Consider the following 17071-nt stretch of genomic DNA (forward strand, 5'->3'; position numbering starts at 1 on the left):
CAGACTTACGTGTGAGCAAAGGGACACAGAGCTTTGTGACAGGGCATCCGTGACACCACTGGTCCCGCAGTGCTGGTGCTAGCGATAGTTTCAGATGATCCCCTGGATGACTGGCCCTGTGTGCTCGTGCAGACAGGGCCTGACTCATCACTGGTGCTACTGGGGGACTAGCACTGCTTGTGCTCTGGCACTGCTCTTGCACCTTCTCTGACCCACTGGGCATTCCCCCTGGAGCAGCTAGATGTGGCGGAGATGTTTGCAGCAGAGGGCTCCTTGCTGGAGCAAAGGTGGTGAATAAATCAGTGCTTTCTGCCCTGCTGGTTGTGTTCCTGTTCCAGATTTTTGCACCAAACTTTATTTTGTGTGACTTGTGGGTTTCTGGTGCTGCTGCAGTCTCTGTATAGGCTTCCTGCTGACAGACGTTCTGTACTTGCAGTTGAGTTGTGGAAGTTGGTCTAATTCAGAGCTCAATCAATCCTAGAAATGGTATTAAAATCTGACTTGCCTTTTGGTCAACTGAGACTCGCTTAAGTAAACAAAGGTCAGATCTTTAGTTTCTTTATCGGTGTTTACATAGCTGTGTATATAGCCAAACTCCCATTGCCCCAAGAGCATTTAGGAGCTGACTCACATGTGACAGATTTGTCTTACTTTAACTGAAATCAAAGAGCAAGAACCTGACTGAAGGATGACCTACATCTAATCTGTCCTGTTTAGGGTAAATCAGAGTGGTCTGTGCTCTAAACTGAACCTGTTTGTAGCTCCATAACCCTGTCAATAATACATGGACTGCATCTAACTCATATAGCAAGAGTCTTACTGGTGCTGGTGGGGTGTTTCTGCAGGTTAAACTCAGCAAAACAGTTGTTTCCTGGTCACTGCTGATTATTGTATATGCCAGGTCAGTGGGCGTTACTGTTTTCTCCAGTACTTCTGCTGCAATTCTGCATGGCTCAGCACATTTTGGGTTTGTGCTTATTGTGGCATCTGTTTTTCACTCTACTCTTCCTCAGGGCTGGGAACTAACATAACACTAAAGGCTACTCTTAAACCTTCCTGGAGAAAGAACTGACGCTCAGTTGCTGCACGCCAGATTGTGGTCAGCCTGAAATCCACTGCATTAAACTGGAAGTGGTATATCCAATGCTATCACAGAACAGCTTAATCCTCTGAAACCAGGGTGAAGGATGAACCCATTCCTGGCCAGTAACTGACCGTTACTGTTTGACAGAAGCCCCCCTGCAGTGGGACTACACCGCCTAAATGCTCTGTGGTTTGGGGTGCAGGTCAGTCCAATTAGCAGAACGTACACAGCAGGGTTTGACAAGTCCTCTCCTCTTTTGTAGCAGGTATTTATTTCAGATGCCTTTTTTTGATCTCTTTGTTGCATTCATTTGTTCAGTGCTGTGGTTCTTTTTCTTGCGAGTGACTTAGCAGTCATCACATGCTAAGAAAAGTTATTCCTGGTGATTGCTGTGCGTTAGGACTATAGGAAACACTGTGTGTTTTAAAAGTTGCCTAATGGTGTTATGGTCTCTGTTCTCATTTGCCTGTAACTGTGAGACTTACAAAATAGGTTGAACTCTCTTAGGTCAGTGCTTGAACTTTTATCTTGCTGTTTGCTTGGGTTACAGGCAGTCACTGTGGTTCAGCAATCTCTGAGAACGAGGTCTTGGGGAAATGTCACTCTGGCTCTGTGCCCTTCTCTTTATGAAGCTGCAGTTCCCTCTCGTGGCATGTTGGGTGGGATGTCTTCCCTTCTCTCCATACTCCTGTTTGGAGGGTCCCTGCAGAACTGCTTTGTCCTGAGGTGGGGAAATGCACCTGAAAGAGTTCATCCGTCTGAAGCCGCTGTTCTGTGATGGGCACTTTGTTCCTTTACCCCAAGATGTGTGACAGGGAAATGGGACCTATACCTGGGGAGACTAGGAAGTATGGACTTTTCTTAATGACCCTGCCAACTGCCTCTAGTTCAAGCTTGTGCCTGCATGCCTGTGAGTGGTGTCTGGATGACACTGCTGGGTTTGCTGCAGTCCTCTCCTAATGCAACGCTCTCAGCTATGTACCCAGGAGTCACTGTGCCACTCGTTACAGCTACTGACTTGACACCGGCACACAGACCAGAGGTCTTTTGACTGCTGCAATATTGGTGATGGGTAAGAGTACCTCTGCTGCTCGTTCGTTGCTCCGGGACATCGGGATCAAGGCTGTAAAAGGAGCCTTGCTGCCTCACAACAGTTTTTCTACTAATGGCTTTTGGGGTTTTTCCCCCCCATCAAAAATTAGCCAACACTTTAATAAACGCAAAGGCAGGTGCTGTGGCAATGTCAGCATTCTCAGTGCAGCTTGCACAGACCCGTCACTGTATGAACTCTGACTACAGGACCAACAGGCTGCTCTTTGTCCAGAGGATACAGTCTGGGCTGCCCTGCTTTGGAGGACTCAAGATTGGGTAATGAAGAAGGTGGGTTTCTGTATGATCCCTGTCTTGTTGGCTGCAAAAGTTGACAGGTATGTAAATAGGAAAGGCAGGAAACTGCAGGGTACCGCTTCCTTCATGCATGCAGTGGAAAGCTTCACTAGCAGTCCTGCTGCAAATGAGCAGCACCAAACCATAGAGGCTTCGTAGCGGCTGGTGTGATGCAGAGCCTGGTCTGACTCTGGGGTCGGAGGGGCTGCATGGTTTGTTATGCTTAGGTTGGACTTCTGCTCTGTCAGAGTGACTGTGTCACCACCACAGGCAACGTGTGCTCTGTGACCCCAGCTGTGAAAACTGAGAATGTTCCTAACAGCCAAACACATGACACCCATTTGTGAGCATTAAGCAAGGACAAAAAAACTTACAGTGAAATGGGGTGTAAGCCATTTCAGAAGACAACAGCTCACCCCTAAGGATATTATGATGGATGATGCCTATCTGTTGGTGGGAAAATTGTCCAGTTGAAGCATGTCTATTTTAGGTGTTAGGAGCGAATTACTGCACCAGTCCTGTTAGAACTGGAAAGTTGTAATAAAGAATTGGTGCAAACACCTACAGATACGGTATTACTGTGATGGCAGTAACACTGAAGATGTGCTGTTATCTGCCATGTACTGCAGAAAGAAGAGATGTGCAGTATCAATACATTAGCTAAACACATAATAAGAGATCTGTAGAACTGAGTATTTCAGAAAGAATACTGCTTTCTAAGGCAAGCATCTCTGAACTAGTACCTAAATCTAAAGAGAGACGTGATTTCTGAGTGCAGTCATGAATTATGCTTTGGTGAACAAAGCTTTATGCTCTGTCTTCATCCGTTTCATTCTTAGAGGCATGTTTTGCATAAACTAACACAGAAGTCATACCATTTAAAAAATAAATCCTAACACACTAAATGACTGCTGTTTATGTAGGACCTCATCACAACCTCACATATTGACAGAAATATCATTCTGTTAGTCCATTACAAGTACGAGATCATTTTCTTATGCCTGTGCTCACAATTGCACCTACATGTGGTTTCAGGAAGCCTAATCTAACAGTCAGATTAAGTGCTTTCTTGCCTATGGCTATTTTACTGGAAATCCTGGTAATGAAGACCTCAGAATAAGCATTTGTGTCAAAAAAGCATGTTTTCAGTGCTTCCATCCTGGAAAGGGATGAAGTAAGGATCTGTGTTTCTCTTCTATTATTGATTATTTATTGTAGCTCTCACAGAGGATCGAGGACTAAGCTATTCTGTCTCAAAATGTCAAACCTTAACCTTTGTGCAAAGTTTCTGAAGTTCAGCAAGCTATGTGAAAATGGGCCACTGTGATTGAATAACGTTAATGTGGAAATAGTTAACTCCCACACAACACCGTGTTTCACCATCTGCAACATGATTTGGCTCTGCAATGGTTTCACAGATCTGTGACGCTTGTGCTGATTTTGTGGTGGTTCTCCTATTTATAATTACAACTGTACTTAAAGAAACATCTGTACTAAGTAGTACGTAACATTGATACATAGATGCAGATGCTAAAAATGCAATTATGCTTTTGTGCTGAGCATTTAGTTTTGCAGGCTGGTTTCATACCCTAGTATCTGTTGTTGCTTTCAGAGGCAGATTCTCATCCTCCCACAGCAGCTTGCCTTCTTTTCTCCCAGGTGGGTCTTCTTGCATCTGGTTGTGTTAAAGCACATTTTGTGACTGCGCGATTCAGATCATGCTGTAGCACAGACCTACCCTCCCTATGACCCTGCAGCTCCACATGCTCTAACGTTGTCTGACAATTCTAGTGTTACAGATTCCTAACATCATGGCTTCTTCCCTGCACCCGTTTCTCCTCACTTTGCAGCTTCCTCCTTATCTACCAAACCTCTGTCATCTTCCTCCTCTTCCCTAAACCTCTGCTGCTGTTTCTCTCCTCTTGTGCTCATGCTGCTGAAGTTTCCATACAGCACCTGGTGCTGGCACTTCCTTATCCCTCTCTCGAGTAGACAAGTGCTAGTCAGGGGCTCTAAGCTGACAAGTTCAGCAAAAGCTATTGGTCTGCTGTCACACACTACATGTACCTTGCCTGTTGTGCTGATGCAACGCACCAAATGAAAAATGCCTCCACACCGATGGTCTGGATTTAAAAAAAATAAAACCCCAATGACCCCCCCCCAAGACAACCCCCCCCGAGAAGCATTTTCACCAAGAACCAATACTTACAATCTTTGCTTATAGTCAGCCCCATTTACTACCGGATTCTGCTCTGAGATCCATTAGCAAGCTGGTTTTCAATATACTTAATGTGTGTCCCTCCTGGTTTTTTTCTAATAGAAAGGTTTATTTTTAATAAGTACGCCTGGTAGAAGAAACTCAAGACTTGCAATCTTACTGGTTTGTAAGCACAGTTTCCACCCACGGCTAACTCCCATGCATCTATTTCTTCCTTCTTGGCCCCAAATTAACCCAGAACAACTGTTGGACCACTGGGCTTAGGCTTCCTTGGACTGTCTCTCATACCCTTTTTCATCTTTTACCTACTGGAAACGTACTGAAGGTCATTGCTGCTTTCAAATGTACTCCAGTTTTGCAAGATTCCTAAAAAATAATGTTAGTTGGTCTAGTTCATCCACAGTGTTGTAGGAAAGGACAACATCCTCCTCGTTTCTTTCTCACATAGACTAGAATAGTCCACTGTACCAAAGTGGCCATGTTATCTTCTTCCTGAGGTCCGTTTAAAGCCCCTGGGCTAAGCCAGTGAGTTTAGTCAGGTGGATGCAATAAGCAGTGGAGAGCCACAGGATCTCAAACTCTCTGTCCCCACAGTGCTCCTGTCCTGTACTCTCCAAACATCTCCTGTGTAGCTCTGTCCCAACCCTTGGCTCTCCCTTACATCTGTAGCCTCATCTTGTCTTCTTCAATGGGCAGGAAGGTTATAAATAGACAAGAAGACAGACAAAGTGGCCCAGATTCCTCAAAGACCTCAGCATTCACAACTGAGGCCAGAGCAAATGGCCTGCTTTTAGTCTCTTTTTAAAGTGCCAGGCCTTAACATACTTAACCATGTTCAAAATTGAGTCTAAAGGTTGCAGTGGGTATATCCACAGATATGACCCAAATCTAGTGGTAAATACTTAAGAAAATCTGACCCAATTCAGCTGTAATGTTTGTTTGGTGTGGAGCCAAGTTATAGTATCAGCATCAAGGCAAAGCAACTGATGGAGAAAAATATGCCCAATGAACTTTTATTTTTCTTTCAGCTTTGGGTAGAGTTAGGCAAAAGAGTAAGGAAGGTATTATAGCATGTATCACAAAGAAGAAAGCAAATACGTTTTTAATTTCAAACACATCTTCTACCAAAAAAATGATGTTCCTTTGCAAAATGGTGAAGGTGCCTGCTATCACTTTTGGTGAAAGCCATGTTAGTCCCCAGGCTATGAGTGTGGGTACCAGGAGCTCAGAGTGTATTTCTGGCTCTGCATCTGACATGGTCCACGTGCCTAGTTGAGTCACTCTCACTCCCCTTTCACTTTCCTTTTCTCTGAAAAGGAATTACCTATCTTTGGAAAACACTTTGAAATTGATGATGAAACTGCTAATTAATAATCCTCTTGAAAGAGTCCTCAAATGGTAAAGATCCCACCTCAATACATATAAATGTGTGTTGAGAAGATCATTAGCTCAGTCCAAAAAATCAGCAACTAAAAATAAGCATGAACCTGTGTTCTGCTTCTGTGATCTGTGACTGATCAGTTTGATCCATCTTCAGTGCTGAATTTGTGATCTTGGTGAAGGCTCTGAAACTAGACAATTTCTTACAACAATTAGTTAAAAGTAGGAATATCTCTTTCAGCAATAAAATCTTCCCTGAGGTTGCATTATGAAAGATAATGGCTTTTGATAGGTAACAGCCTATAGAGATACAAGGGCTATGATTCAGGGATTCCTGTATAGCAAGAAATTTTGAACAAAGCTGTTACAGCTCCTCATCCAATTAGTTTTAAAAATACTGTACTTCTACTAAAGAAAAATACATTAAAGTGTTCACACAGTCCAATCTACAACAAACAATTTGGGAAGACATGAAAATGTAAATTTTTGCAAACAAAAAAATAATGTTGTAAAATGTGTTAAAATGGCTGGATACCATTCGATATAATTTAGATTTCTTACAATGAAAAATTTTAAATTTCTTAAAATAAAAAGTGACTTTTAAACTTGCCTTTCCCCCCCCTCTCCCTTTTCTGTGTGTTTAGAAATGTTGAAGTGAAACACACTGACAATTTAGACACTTTTTCAAGTTGAGAAATTAATCAAAACCAACCTTTTCCTGCAGAGGTTTCATTTTCAACCAAGTAGGCCTCTTCTGATTAAAGAAGTTGCATAAAAATTCTTAATCATCTCTGCACAGGAGCACTGCTGTAGCTGTTGGGTGATTCATATCTGTTTTAGAGACAAGTTTCATAATAATCTATAGATGCTGTTGTAAGAATCATTATATGAGTATCTGTCTGTCTGGTAACAGTTGTATGGCCTCGGGCTAGTGTCCCTCCAGCCTTGGAGAGGCCGCCTGTGTAAATGGGCACCAAACCAACATGTGTGAGCGAGCCCCTTTCAAGAAGGGAGGGGAGAGATGGCCCATTTCCCATCCTGTGCTGAAAAAATAAGCCCTGCAGGAGCTTGGTGTGTGGATGGGAGGCGTGAGGTGGCCCTCGCCAGGCAGTGCCATCCCTTCCTCTTCTCCATGCAGGGTGCAGGGAGCTGGCATGAGGGGCGAGAAGCCCAGGGGTCTCCTGCTATGGAAACTGACTGTTCGGTAGGATCTTTACAGGGGTAGACACAGAGCAGGCAGGATGATGAGTGCCAGCTGGTGGAATTAGTGAAGAGGTAAAGTAGAAAGGAATGGCCAGGCCCTAGGACAGGAAGTATAGGAAAGATTTGGAAGAGGGAAGAGACAGGAACAGAGCAGAGATATGAAACAAGCTGAGGTGTCTATAATTCTTATGGCTGTAATACCCAGTTACGAATTTTTAGTAAAAGGTTTTCAGTACCACTAGGTATAGGAAAACATGTGAAATATTAAGTTCATTATTTTTAAAAGCCTGTGGCTCTTGGAAATTGTACTTAGCTAGCTCTCAGACTGTAAGAGCGGATACTCTTAGGCTAACCTGCAGGGAACTTCCTTCCTCCGTTTGTAAAGGAAATAAGGATGTGAAGATACATATCTACGCTGCTGTGCCTCCCTCTCCCCACCCTCAGCACACATGCTTCTTAGTACTGGTAACTTTATCAGCTTTGCTTCAGGTATCATCTCCCTTGTATTCAAGGTTGCGAGGTAGAGATGAACTAGGGAAAAATAAATCCAGTTTTTGACTCAAACCCTTAAAATATAAACAACATAACCCAGAACCCAGCATTACTCTTACACAGATCTTTACAGAAGATCAGCCAGCAGTCTAGTACCAAAACCAGAGGTCAATGTTTTGCCTTTGAATCACCAGATTAAAAAAAGGATGTTTCTTCAGTGAAACCTGTACAACAGTGTTATCTTACAGATGCATATTGCCAGAGAGCCTTCAAGGCAGCTAAATACATATTTGTAGCTATGCTTTTAAATTTTAACCTTTTTTTTTTTTTTTCTTTTAATGCTATGACAAATTTTGAACTGCAGAGATAAGGTGACATTTAAAACCTGCCTGGATGCAATTCTATGCAACCTGCTCTAGAAGAACCTGCTTTAGAAGCAGGCTGGACTAGATGATCTCCAGAAGTGCCTTCCAACCCTGATGATTCTGTGCTTGACAGTTTGATTAAGAAACAAGCTAGCTGGTCTTACATATTTTTTCAGCATGAAAATGACCCTTCTACTACTTCTACGTGCCATTCTTTGCGGGACAGTATCATGAAGCCTTTTAGGTAAGTCATGGCATTACTGCTAAGGCAAGTTATAAATATTTGGCACCTTAGTACTAGAGAGAGTGTTGTCAACCAGATCTTGTCCCACATCAGTCCCTGCGATGGGAGGAGCGATGGCTTGCACATAGGCACTACAGCGGAAAGAGCCATGGGTTCTGCTGTAGCCCGTCCACGAAGACCTGGACAAATCACTTGACTCCCCTATGCCCAAACAGCCCTCTGTGACATGGGGACCTGCTACAGCAAACCGGTAGCTGTGGATCTGCCTGCTGCTGATGGGAGCTTTGCTCTGCTCCTGGCCAGCTCTCCGGTGCACTCTCGGTGAGCAACACATGGGGGCTCTGAACCAGGGAGGCTCAGAACCACACGTTCCTAGTGAAGAGGCCTCACTCACTTACCTTAGCTTGTAACTCAACTAGCACAGGAGCACCCGTGCTGCTTTGTGGCAAACAAGGAGACCCATCTTGGTCCCACAGCAAGGCTCCGGTTTAGCTCAAAGAGAGATAAAACTCAACAAGAAAACGTAAAGTGTTGTTCAAAGTAATCTTTCCAAGAGCAGACTCCATTTATACAGTAAACGTAAAACCTAAAAGCATCAAATGGCATTTGCATTCTTAAGAAACAATGCCTGCAATGAGTTGAAAACATTTCAGATTAATTCATAGGAAACAATTTGTGTGATTTCTTCTGGGTTTTTTTCAAGTGTGATTCTGTTTTTCTTCAGCACTGCTTGCTGCTTGGGGTGTGTGGTTTGACACTCAGCTTGTCAGTTTAGTATTTTGAGATCGTGAGTTTTTTGAAGAGGGCACATCTGTGGTTATAGAAGAAAAACAAGAAGCATCAGATGTTCAGTGTACAAAAAGGTAGAGCTTGGGAGGATCTTAGAAATGAATAGTTAGCAGAGATGACACGTGTTTGACCCAGAGCTGTTGAGGGCTAATGTAGTATCTCTAAAATCACTCATTTTCCAAGTTTTCAAAGGCCTTCCAAAGAAATTATCTTAATAAGGAAGAAATACTTTTAACTACATTTCTAGTTGTGAAATTTTACAGTAAGCCAAGGATCTTAAGCAGCAAAAAATCTCCTTTTTTTTTTTTTTGAGAGCCCACTGTTCAGAAAAAAAGAATGTATTCAAAAAAGCTTTTAAGTGAAGGGCTTCTCTTCAAAAAAATGAGATTGTGACTCCTAAACAAGGTATGTAATTACCAGGACAACCATTTGCTCTCATTTGCATCAACAGGAGCTTTGTCATCAGAGCTTTAAGCAGTAAAAATACTGCCCTTTGGGGAATAGAAGGCAGTGTCAGGGCTGCGGCTTCATCCCCCATCTTTCTTACTTCTTACTGGGATACTGCAGCAAAAGCCTAGGGACAGTTAAGGCTGATGAACATTTAACCAGTCTTTGTGCAAGAAGGACTAAAGTCAGACTGCAGAGGGCTGTAGGCTTTGGCAGGCTTCTGTGTGAAAGTGAACTGGATGTAAAACTTGCTCAAAAAATCAATAGCCAGTGGGGTTTACAACAGTGCCTGCCTTTATTAAAATGTAATGATTATTCTACCTAATTTGAAACACCCAAGTTTTTTATCACAACAAGCACAGGTATTCTGAAGTTACCGTCTAACACAGAACTTCTAAGTGATGTTAGGAATCCAGAGTGATGCCCATCAAATGCTAAAGTAACATTCCTATACTTTGAACTACAGCCAGCCTTGCTGAATTGGTACTAGCCAGATTTATAGCCATTTCTTCTATTTGTTACATTAAAAAGTTGGAATTGTCTACAAAAAGCTTCCTCCTGACTGTAGGTAGCACTTGCACTACTGGGATGTTTAGGGAAAATCCTGCTCAGTGACAAATCCTGATTAGGAAGTGTTTTTGAAATGTTTTTGGTTGTTTTTTTTTTTTTTTTTTTTTTGCATAATAGGCAAGATAGACATGCCTAACATATGGTTGCTATAAAATACCTTAGATGAGTCAGATCTTAGCTGGCAGCTGTATGCAGGGTTGTTCTGGCTTCTTAGATAACACTACCAATTATGATCTTTTTTGTTAGTTTACTGCACTGTTAAATTATATTAACCTGATTTGTAGACACTCCCATTTTAGTAGAACCAAAAGGCAAGATTTATGATGTAAATCCTGATCTGAGTGTTTACAGCTTAATAAAGCTGTACCCAAAGTCCTTCAAACTCCCTGTAGTGATGACTACTTCTAACCAAATTGTAGGGCTGTCCAGGAAGCTGCTGCTGCCCCACAATGTGTTCCATTCAGTTACATATCCCATGAAATTTAAGAGGCTAAAAAAGTGCCAGAAATGGCATTGATTCAATGTGGCTTGCAATGATGTACCAGCCAATAACCCCACTGGCTTTGTTCTCTGATCTTTGCATGCAGCTCCTGCAGGCAACCATAGCACGCAAAAATGTACTAAAGACTGCCTTTATGTGTAGGCTACCAAAGCATTCTGGGGACTGACTTCTAAGGGGGAAGCTTTCATAGTGGCGAGATGTGACTGCCTTATGATCACCGATGTGTCAGCTCTAGTCTGTTCTGGGAGAAGGGACTCTGTAGGGAGCTGTTGTCTTGGGGTAACTGCAGGCTAGCACAGTAAAACCAACAAACAGGTAGACATCTGGGCCACACTTACTGCGTTATTCTGATTGACACACCTTCTTAAGTCTAGGACTTCAGTCTGCACATTCAACTATGGTAGCAAAGTCACTGGGAAGATAAACCTGGCTCACAGATCCCCAAAACACTGGTCAGAAAGTTGGTGGCCTTTGTTCCTGGTCTTTCCAGCCCTGCCACTACTTTTAATGCTGCCTCAAATGTGATGCTGTACTGACAAGACTATTTTGAGGAGGATGCCCAAACGTATCTCACAGAATCGCCCATTTCCCAGGGCATGAACAGTTTAATAAAAGGGTTGTGCTTGTTTCTCATCTTTCTTCTTGCTAATTATTACTCTTTTTGGCTAGTCCTGGCTGTTTTTTTTAAAACTCCAGGTTGCCTTGCTCCTTGCTCTAGAGCTGCAAGAAACCAAGGGGGACTGACTAACGTTTCTCATACCTGTCCAGATCAGCCACTGAGGCAACATATGCTTTCACTTGCTTTTTGAAATGAGAGTGCTCAAATGAGAGCTACTTGAAGACGTAAGTTTCCAGCTCTCTCCCCCCACCTCACCAAATCCTGTTTAGCACCACAAATGCCACAGTTCATGTTCTACTGTGTCTTTCAGGCAGCCCACCTCTCAAAGCACTGTCTGCAGAGAAAACGTTCTAAGATGAAGAGTCACAAAAAGGAAAGCTCACAAGAGGAAAAGTCTCTAAGCAATATTACTTTCTGTCTTTGCTAATGGAAGGCACGCCTACTTCCTCTGACTCTAGAGGACAACTAGCTGTCAGGTGGTACAGATACGCAGCTGAGAAACAGAGGTCTTTATAGGTGCCTAGCCCTGCCTTGTATACCACCTGCTGCTTATGGAAACTTAAGACTTGCCAAAGAGAGGCTGATTCCGTGTTTTCAATATTTAATGCTCATTGGAAATGACAGTTCAGCATTACCTGCTACTCCACTGAGATCAAGCTAAACCCCACCCCCAGTACTGGGTGTTTGTAAGTGTTTGCAGAAATAAACAGTAAGTATGAAAAGCTGAGAGGCAAATTGTACAACTAGAGCGTAACCTCCTGGACATACTTTCAACACACTAGCATTTTTTTTTCCTAAAGACTGCCACTCACTTTAAATCTTTCGGGTTTAACTCTTACAGGTTAAGAAAAAAAATCTGTGGGAAGTAGTAGCCATGAAAATAACTGAACAATACGATCAGATTGCTTGCAGGAGCTAGTCCCCATTCAGATTTGTGCCACACTATTACTAAATTACTCCAGGGAGAGCCAGTCTACTATGGTCAAAGTTCTCAGCTGACTTTTTCTGCTTTCTTTCTGCCACCAGGGAATAGGGGCAGAGGCATTAACACCCCCCACTTCATACACTGCACAAAGGTATGATATGGGGAACCAAAATTTAATAGCATCATTTCTCTGTGAAGCAAATGGAGACAGGCTAGTACCTAAGGTTGGATGCCTAAATTTAGAAGGTGTGAATACCGCTTTCCCCTTCTTTCTTCCTTTTTCTTCTCTCTGATGCGTTAGCCCTTTTCTCTCCACCAGTTAAAGGTTAGCTGAGACTTAACATCCAGCTGAGCTGCTCATCCCCTCTTGCATTTTGTACAGTCCAGACTCTCTCAGACTATGGAGAGAAGGGTAGGACATGCAGATTCAACAAAAAGATTCACAGAACTGTTAGTCTGCACCATAAAACCACAACAGATGCCTCACTTTTCAACTACTCACTGAGACTGAAGAGTGAAAATACAGGTGAATCTTCTATGTGTTGTGTGAATACTGCCTCTGAGGCCCCAGATGTATCTCATGTATGTACCATGCTCTTAGTTGCTCCCTGCATCGGTCTTGAAAGATGGGGCAGATGTAACTTTCCAGTCCTGCATTAGACAGCAGCACAGCCATATCAGTTATGCTGCTCTAGATGTATTAAGGCACTTTTTGTTTTGATGGTCTTCAATGAAGTAGATCAGCCATTTTCTGTTTCTTTTAACATAGAATTTTGCATTACTATTTGTAAGCATAACATGATTTGCAAACTTTACTAAGATGCACGATAATCTCTTTGAATACCTGATAATTTACAGGTTACATTGTGACTTGCCTACTCTCCTGAAATAGTGACTGACTATAAAGTGAACCACTCTGAATACTGTTCTGTCCTCCAAAAGAAAAATCAGCAACCTTTGTCAATGGTCACAAGGAATCGAGCAGCAACAGTGAAGGACTCTGCGTTAGGAAATTCAGGATTACAGAGTGCAGTACTTACACTGACAGTATTTACAGGACCGTGAATTGAACTTTGATGTTAAAATAAGGCACAAAAGCTTTTTATCCATGCTCTTTGGTCAGCACAAAGGCTGCCCTGAATAACTGAACAATCTGACGTTCTCTATGTGGTCTTACTAACACTGTTCTCTTCCTGAGATTACCTCATTACATCTATAGAAAACTCTGTAAGAAATCCCTATCTGCACTATGCAGGTATGTCACACATTCCTCCTTTGAGGCTAAGAAGCTGCAACAGCATGAAGCAAACTTTGCTTTAAGCTTTAAACTGAACTGTTCTTCTATTCTTTACTATGTCCATTATACAAATCAGGAGAAAAAAAAATAATCACCACAGAAGTCTGGCTGCCCCCCTGCTATTGTAAGAAACACATCATACCATACTTGCCCTGCTAGAGGTCCACTGCCAGACAGGCTTGGATGCTTTACAATGTAACAGCAATGGACTTCTATGACTTTATGGTCCTTATGATATAAGCAGCTGATGGCTTTACCAAACTCACGCCCCGTTCCTAGAGTTGTTTAGAAACAGAGGCTAACATCCCATCTACCCTAAGCCTCAGATCCGCCATGTCCCTACACGCCTGCAGCTCACAAGTCAGTCACTAAAATTTAGCACATCCAAGATAAGGCTCAAACCCGACACTGAAGTGTCAGCTGTTCTCATCTGCTCAGCTAACACAGGGAGGAAAAACAGTAAGCACAGCAGGCGGCCACAAGGAAACAATCTGCCTGCAAACACAACCAAAATGAGAAGTGGGGGTGGAACTGAGCTGAAAAAGAGTAGTCTGTTAAAGGACAGATAGCTGTGGCAGAAATGAGCGTTAAGCTCATAAAGGAGGTCTAGATTTGAACACTTCTAAGCAGTTAAGCTGTGACAAAACATGCTTGTAAAGAAACTACATAAATGAACTAAATTTTTGGTGCTTGAGTTGTGCTCTTTGTACAGCTAATCAAGGCTCATGGATCCTCTTCAGATGAGTCTACAGCCTTTATCCTACTTGAAAATAACAAGTATATGTATACTTTCTGCATTTATTTACACGTTTTACTCAAGTCTAAGGGTGATGAAATCATTAAAGGCAAGTGAAAAACATCCTTTCAGGGCATTTCCAGCATGCTACAGAAGTCTTTCTTCTGGAGCGGTGCAGAAGGACATGGAAGGAGAAAGGTTATTCTGTTATTTTAGGGCAAGAAAAAGAATGAGTGAGCTCACTACACAGCAGCCAAGGAGGAGATGCAAAAATCCTGGAAGCTTACTTTTTTTAGCTGCTATGGCAGACAGTCAAAACTGCCACAGTGAACCCTGATAAAGAGGCCCTTGGGCCTGTGATCTATTCACTCTTATTACCAGATCACACATTTCCTACACAGTAAGTTCTGAAGACCAAGCCTAAAAATAAATAACAAAAAAAATCACACCACTAAACTGACAGGAAGTGTAAAAAGTTTCCAAATGAGAGCCATCAAACCTGATTAAACAGTCATATTCCTGGTATGATGTACATTTTAATGCCTTCTAGGTGTACTCAGCACAGCAGCATTGTCATGGGGTAGTTGTAATCTTTATGTCCCAAGGTAAGCGCACATGGAACAGAACGATGACTTGCTCAGAATCTACAGTAAAGTACTAACTAAAAATAGAAATATATGTAACTTCCAAAATCAGAAGCAGATAGATATAAATTCAAGGTTTAAGTTTTGCTTAGAGTATCATACCTATTACTCAGTCTTCTATAAGCTTATCTTTTGGCGAGGTCTTGACCTTCTTTGCATATGTATCAAGTATAAAGTTTTCCATCATGGTACAAAACCAATCTACCTTCTATCCAGATTACATCACACATTCTTATGAATTTGACATCAGACATGCTCTGATCACAACCAGTATTTTTTTCCTATTGCATACTTAGAAAAATGCATAGCTTTAACTCTGCATTAAAGGTTTTCCTCATTCTAAATTGTTGCTTTTACAAGTTATACTGAACATAACTTCCTATTACAAGGTAAGTTAGGAAAAGTCAAGCTTCACCTAAAGAAACCCGACTGCACAATGAGTTTTCCAGGGAAAAGCTGCATGGGCCTCTGTGTGTCAGGGGCAATCAACATGCTTATCCTGATTATCATGAAGGAACTACACAGCAATGAACTAATTAAGTGCAGAGTTTCCTTTTGCTGTCCAATTATAGAAATAAAACAGAGGCATAAACTCTTGCTTCAGCCTTAACTAGGGCTGACATTTGCTGCAGACTAAGCACTGTCAGTTACAACTTTCTTCTCAAGGACAGTGTCCTATGAACTGAGAACTATGCAATAAACCATTTTATGGAATCATTAAGAATTACTAGTAAATTAGTTTTAAATTGCATTTTATAGTCAATTAGTGACAGAAGCAAGTCTAAACAGTCTAACACACACAACTCTTAAATGACTACTGAGAGTCAAAAATTGGTTTTAGTTATCAAAATATATTTTAAAGTCCAAATTACTAACAGTTAGAGGCTGTCTACAAATAACTTTTACACAAATTCAAAGACCACCCCACAAGATAAACAGGCTATATATCAGAAATTTTTGTCTACTGTCACCATCATTCTTAAAAGACTATCGCTCCATGCATAGGGTCAACTAGAAAAATGTCAGCAGCAGTGTTCTTAACACTACAGGCTAATACGCTTTTTGCCCCCCCATTCTTCACCCAGTTCCTGTAGACAAATTTTGGCTGAACATTTCCAAAGCAAGAAAAAAACAAACCAATCCAAATTCATTTCTACAGCTTTTAGATGGTTTTCAGATTATTCATATTTTAACTCATCTTCATGCATACCTTGAACAACTGCTGTTATAATTATCTTCTCCACAAGACTTCAAAATTCTTATTCGTAGGAAGAAAAGGAAAAAGCAGAAGTGCGAGTACAACTAATACTAAATTTCATTTTTCATTTAAAAAAGGTTCCAGTGATTGAAGGTGTTCTTTTGTTCTATGTGCCACTATTGCAGATAGCAGGTGTTAAGATGATCACCTTATTCTGTAGGGAACAAAGGATTGAGATCAGTAATATTAATACACCAATTACTTAACTACCATAATACTATATTAATCAAATTGGTTGAATATGATCAGCATAAATAAGGTATTTGCTCTTAAATTTTTCAGCCTACCCAGGAATGCAAAATGCAATCTTAGTATTATGCAAAAAATACATGACTTTTAGCTCAATTTTGTGTCAGAAAAACTGGACATAACGATTTCATTTTAATAATAAAAAAACCCCATTGAGAATTAGCCATTGTACCCACACGGGATTTTTTTTTTTAATATAAATCATAGTAGAACTTGAGTAAAAATTCCTCCCAAAATTGCAGTAAACCTACTATACATAAACCAACTATATAATCTCAAAAGATTAAAGTGATAAGTAAGCAGCTGGCATTTACTGTAAGTGACAAAATGATGACACTCATTTCCATAATATATGTATTTCTTTAAGATGTACTTTACACATTTTCTACTCTGGCTGATATGATCTGTAGTTACTATGCCTACTTACAAAATGTTGAAAATTAAAACCGTTGCTAACTGGATTAGTTTTATGACATGCAAAATAGCTTAAAATTGACTGACTGTTCAAGTAGGCAGTCCTTCCTAAATATTCTTGTTAAACTTTCCAGATCTTCATTTGTGAAATGCAGTTCTTCCAGCAATGTAGTTAGGAACTGTGTGTACATCGGGCTTGTCTTAGTATTCTTGACAAGTGGAGTAATTTGTGACAATCTGGCAAAAAAA

At 41.4% G+C, this 17071-nt stretch overlaps 1 protein-coding gene across 9 annotated transcripts in view; it reads right to left on the reverse strand.

Annotated features, from left to right (window-relative positions):
- Positions 1-5685: 5685 nt before the first annotated feature.
- Positions 5686-17071, reverse strand: part of RPAP2 (RNA polymerase II associated protein 2) — a 51601-nt gene continuing 40215 nt past the window's right edge. For 2 of the 9 annotated variants that reach the window (XM_055725147.1, XM_055725149.1), the window contains exon 12: positions 16749-17059. In XM_055725147.1, coding sequence (XP_055581122.1) covers positions 16876-17059 — 184 coding nt within the window. In that variant the 3' untranslated portion in view covers positions 16749-16875. Of the gene's footprint in view, positions 6900-7624; positions 7803-8901; positions 9184-9884; positions 12876-15636; positions 16314-16748; positions 17060-17071 lie in introns of those variants that run through there. The other 7 variants (XR_008734790.1, XR_008734789.1, XR_008734788.1 and 4 more) reach the window with 7 other exon arrangements.

The sequence above is a fragment of the Falco cherrug genome, chromosome 12 (assembly GCF_023634085.1).
Source record: "Falco cherrug isolate bFalChe1 chromosome 12, bFalChe1.pri, whole genome shotgun sequence".
Classification (NCBI taxonomy): domain Eukaryota; kingdom Metazoa; phylum Chordata; class Aves; order Falconiformes; family Falconidae; genus Falco; species Falco cherrug.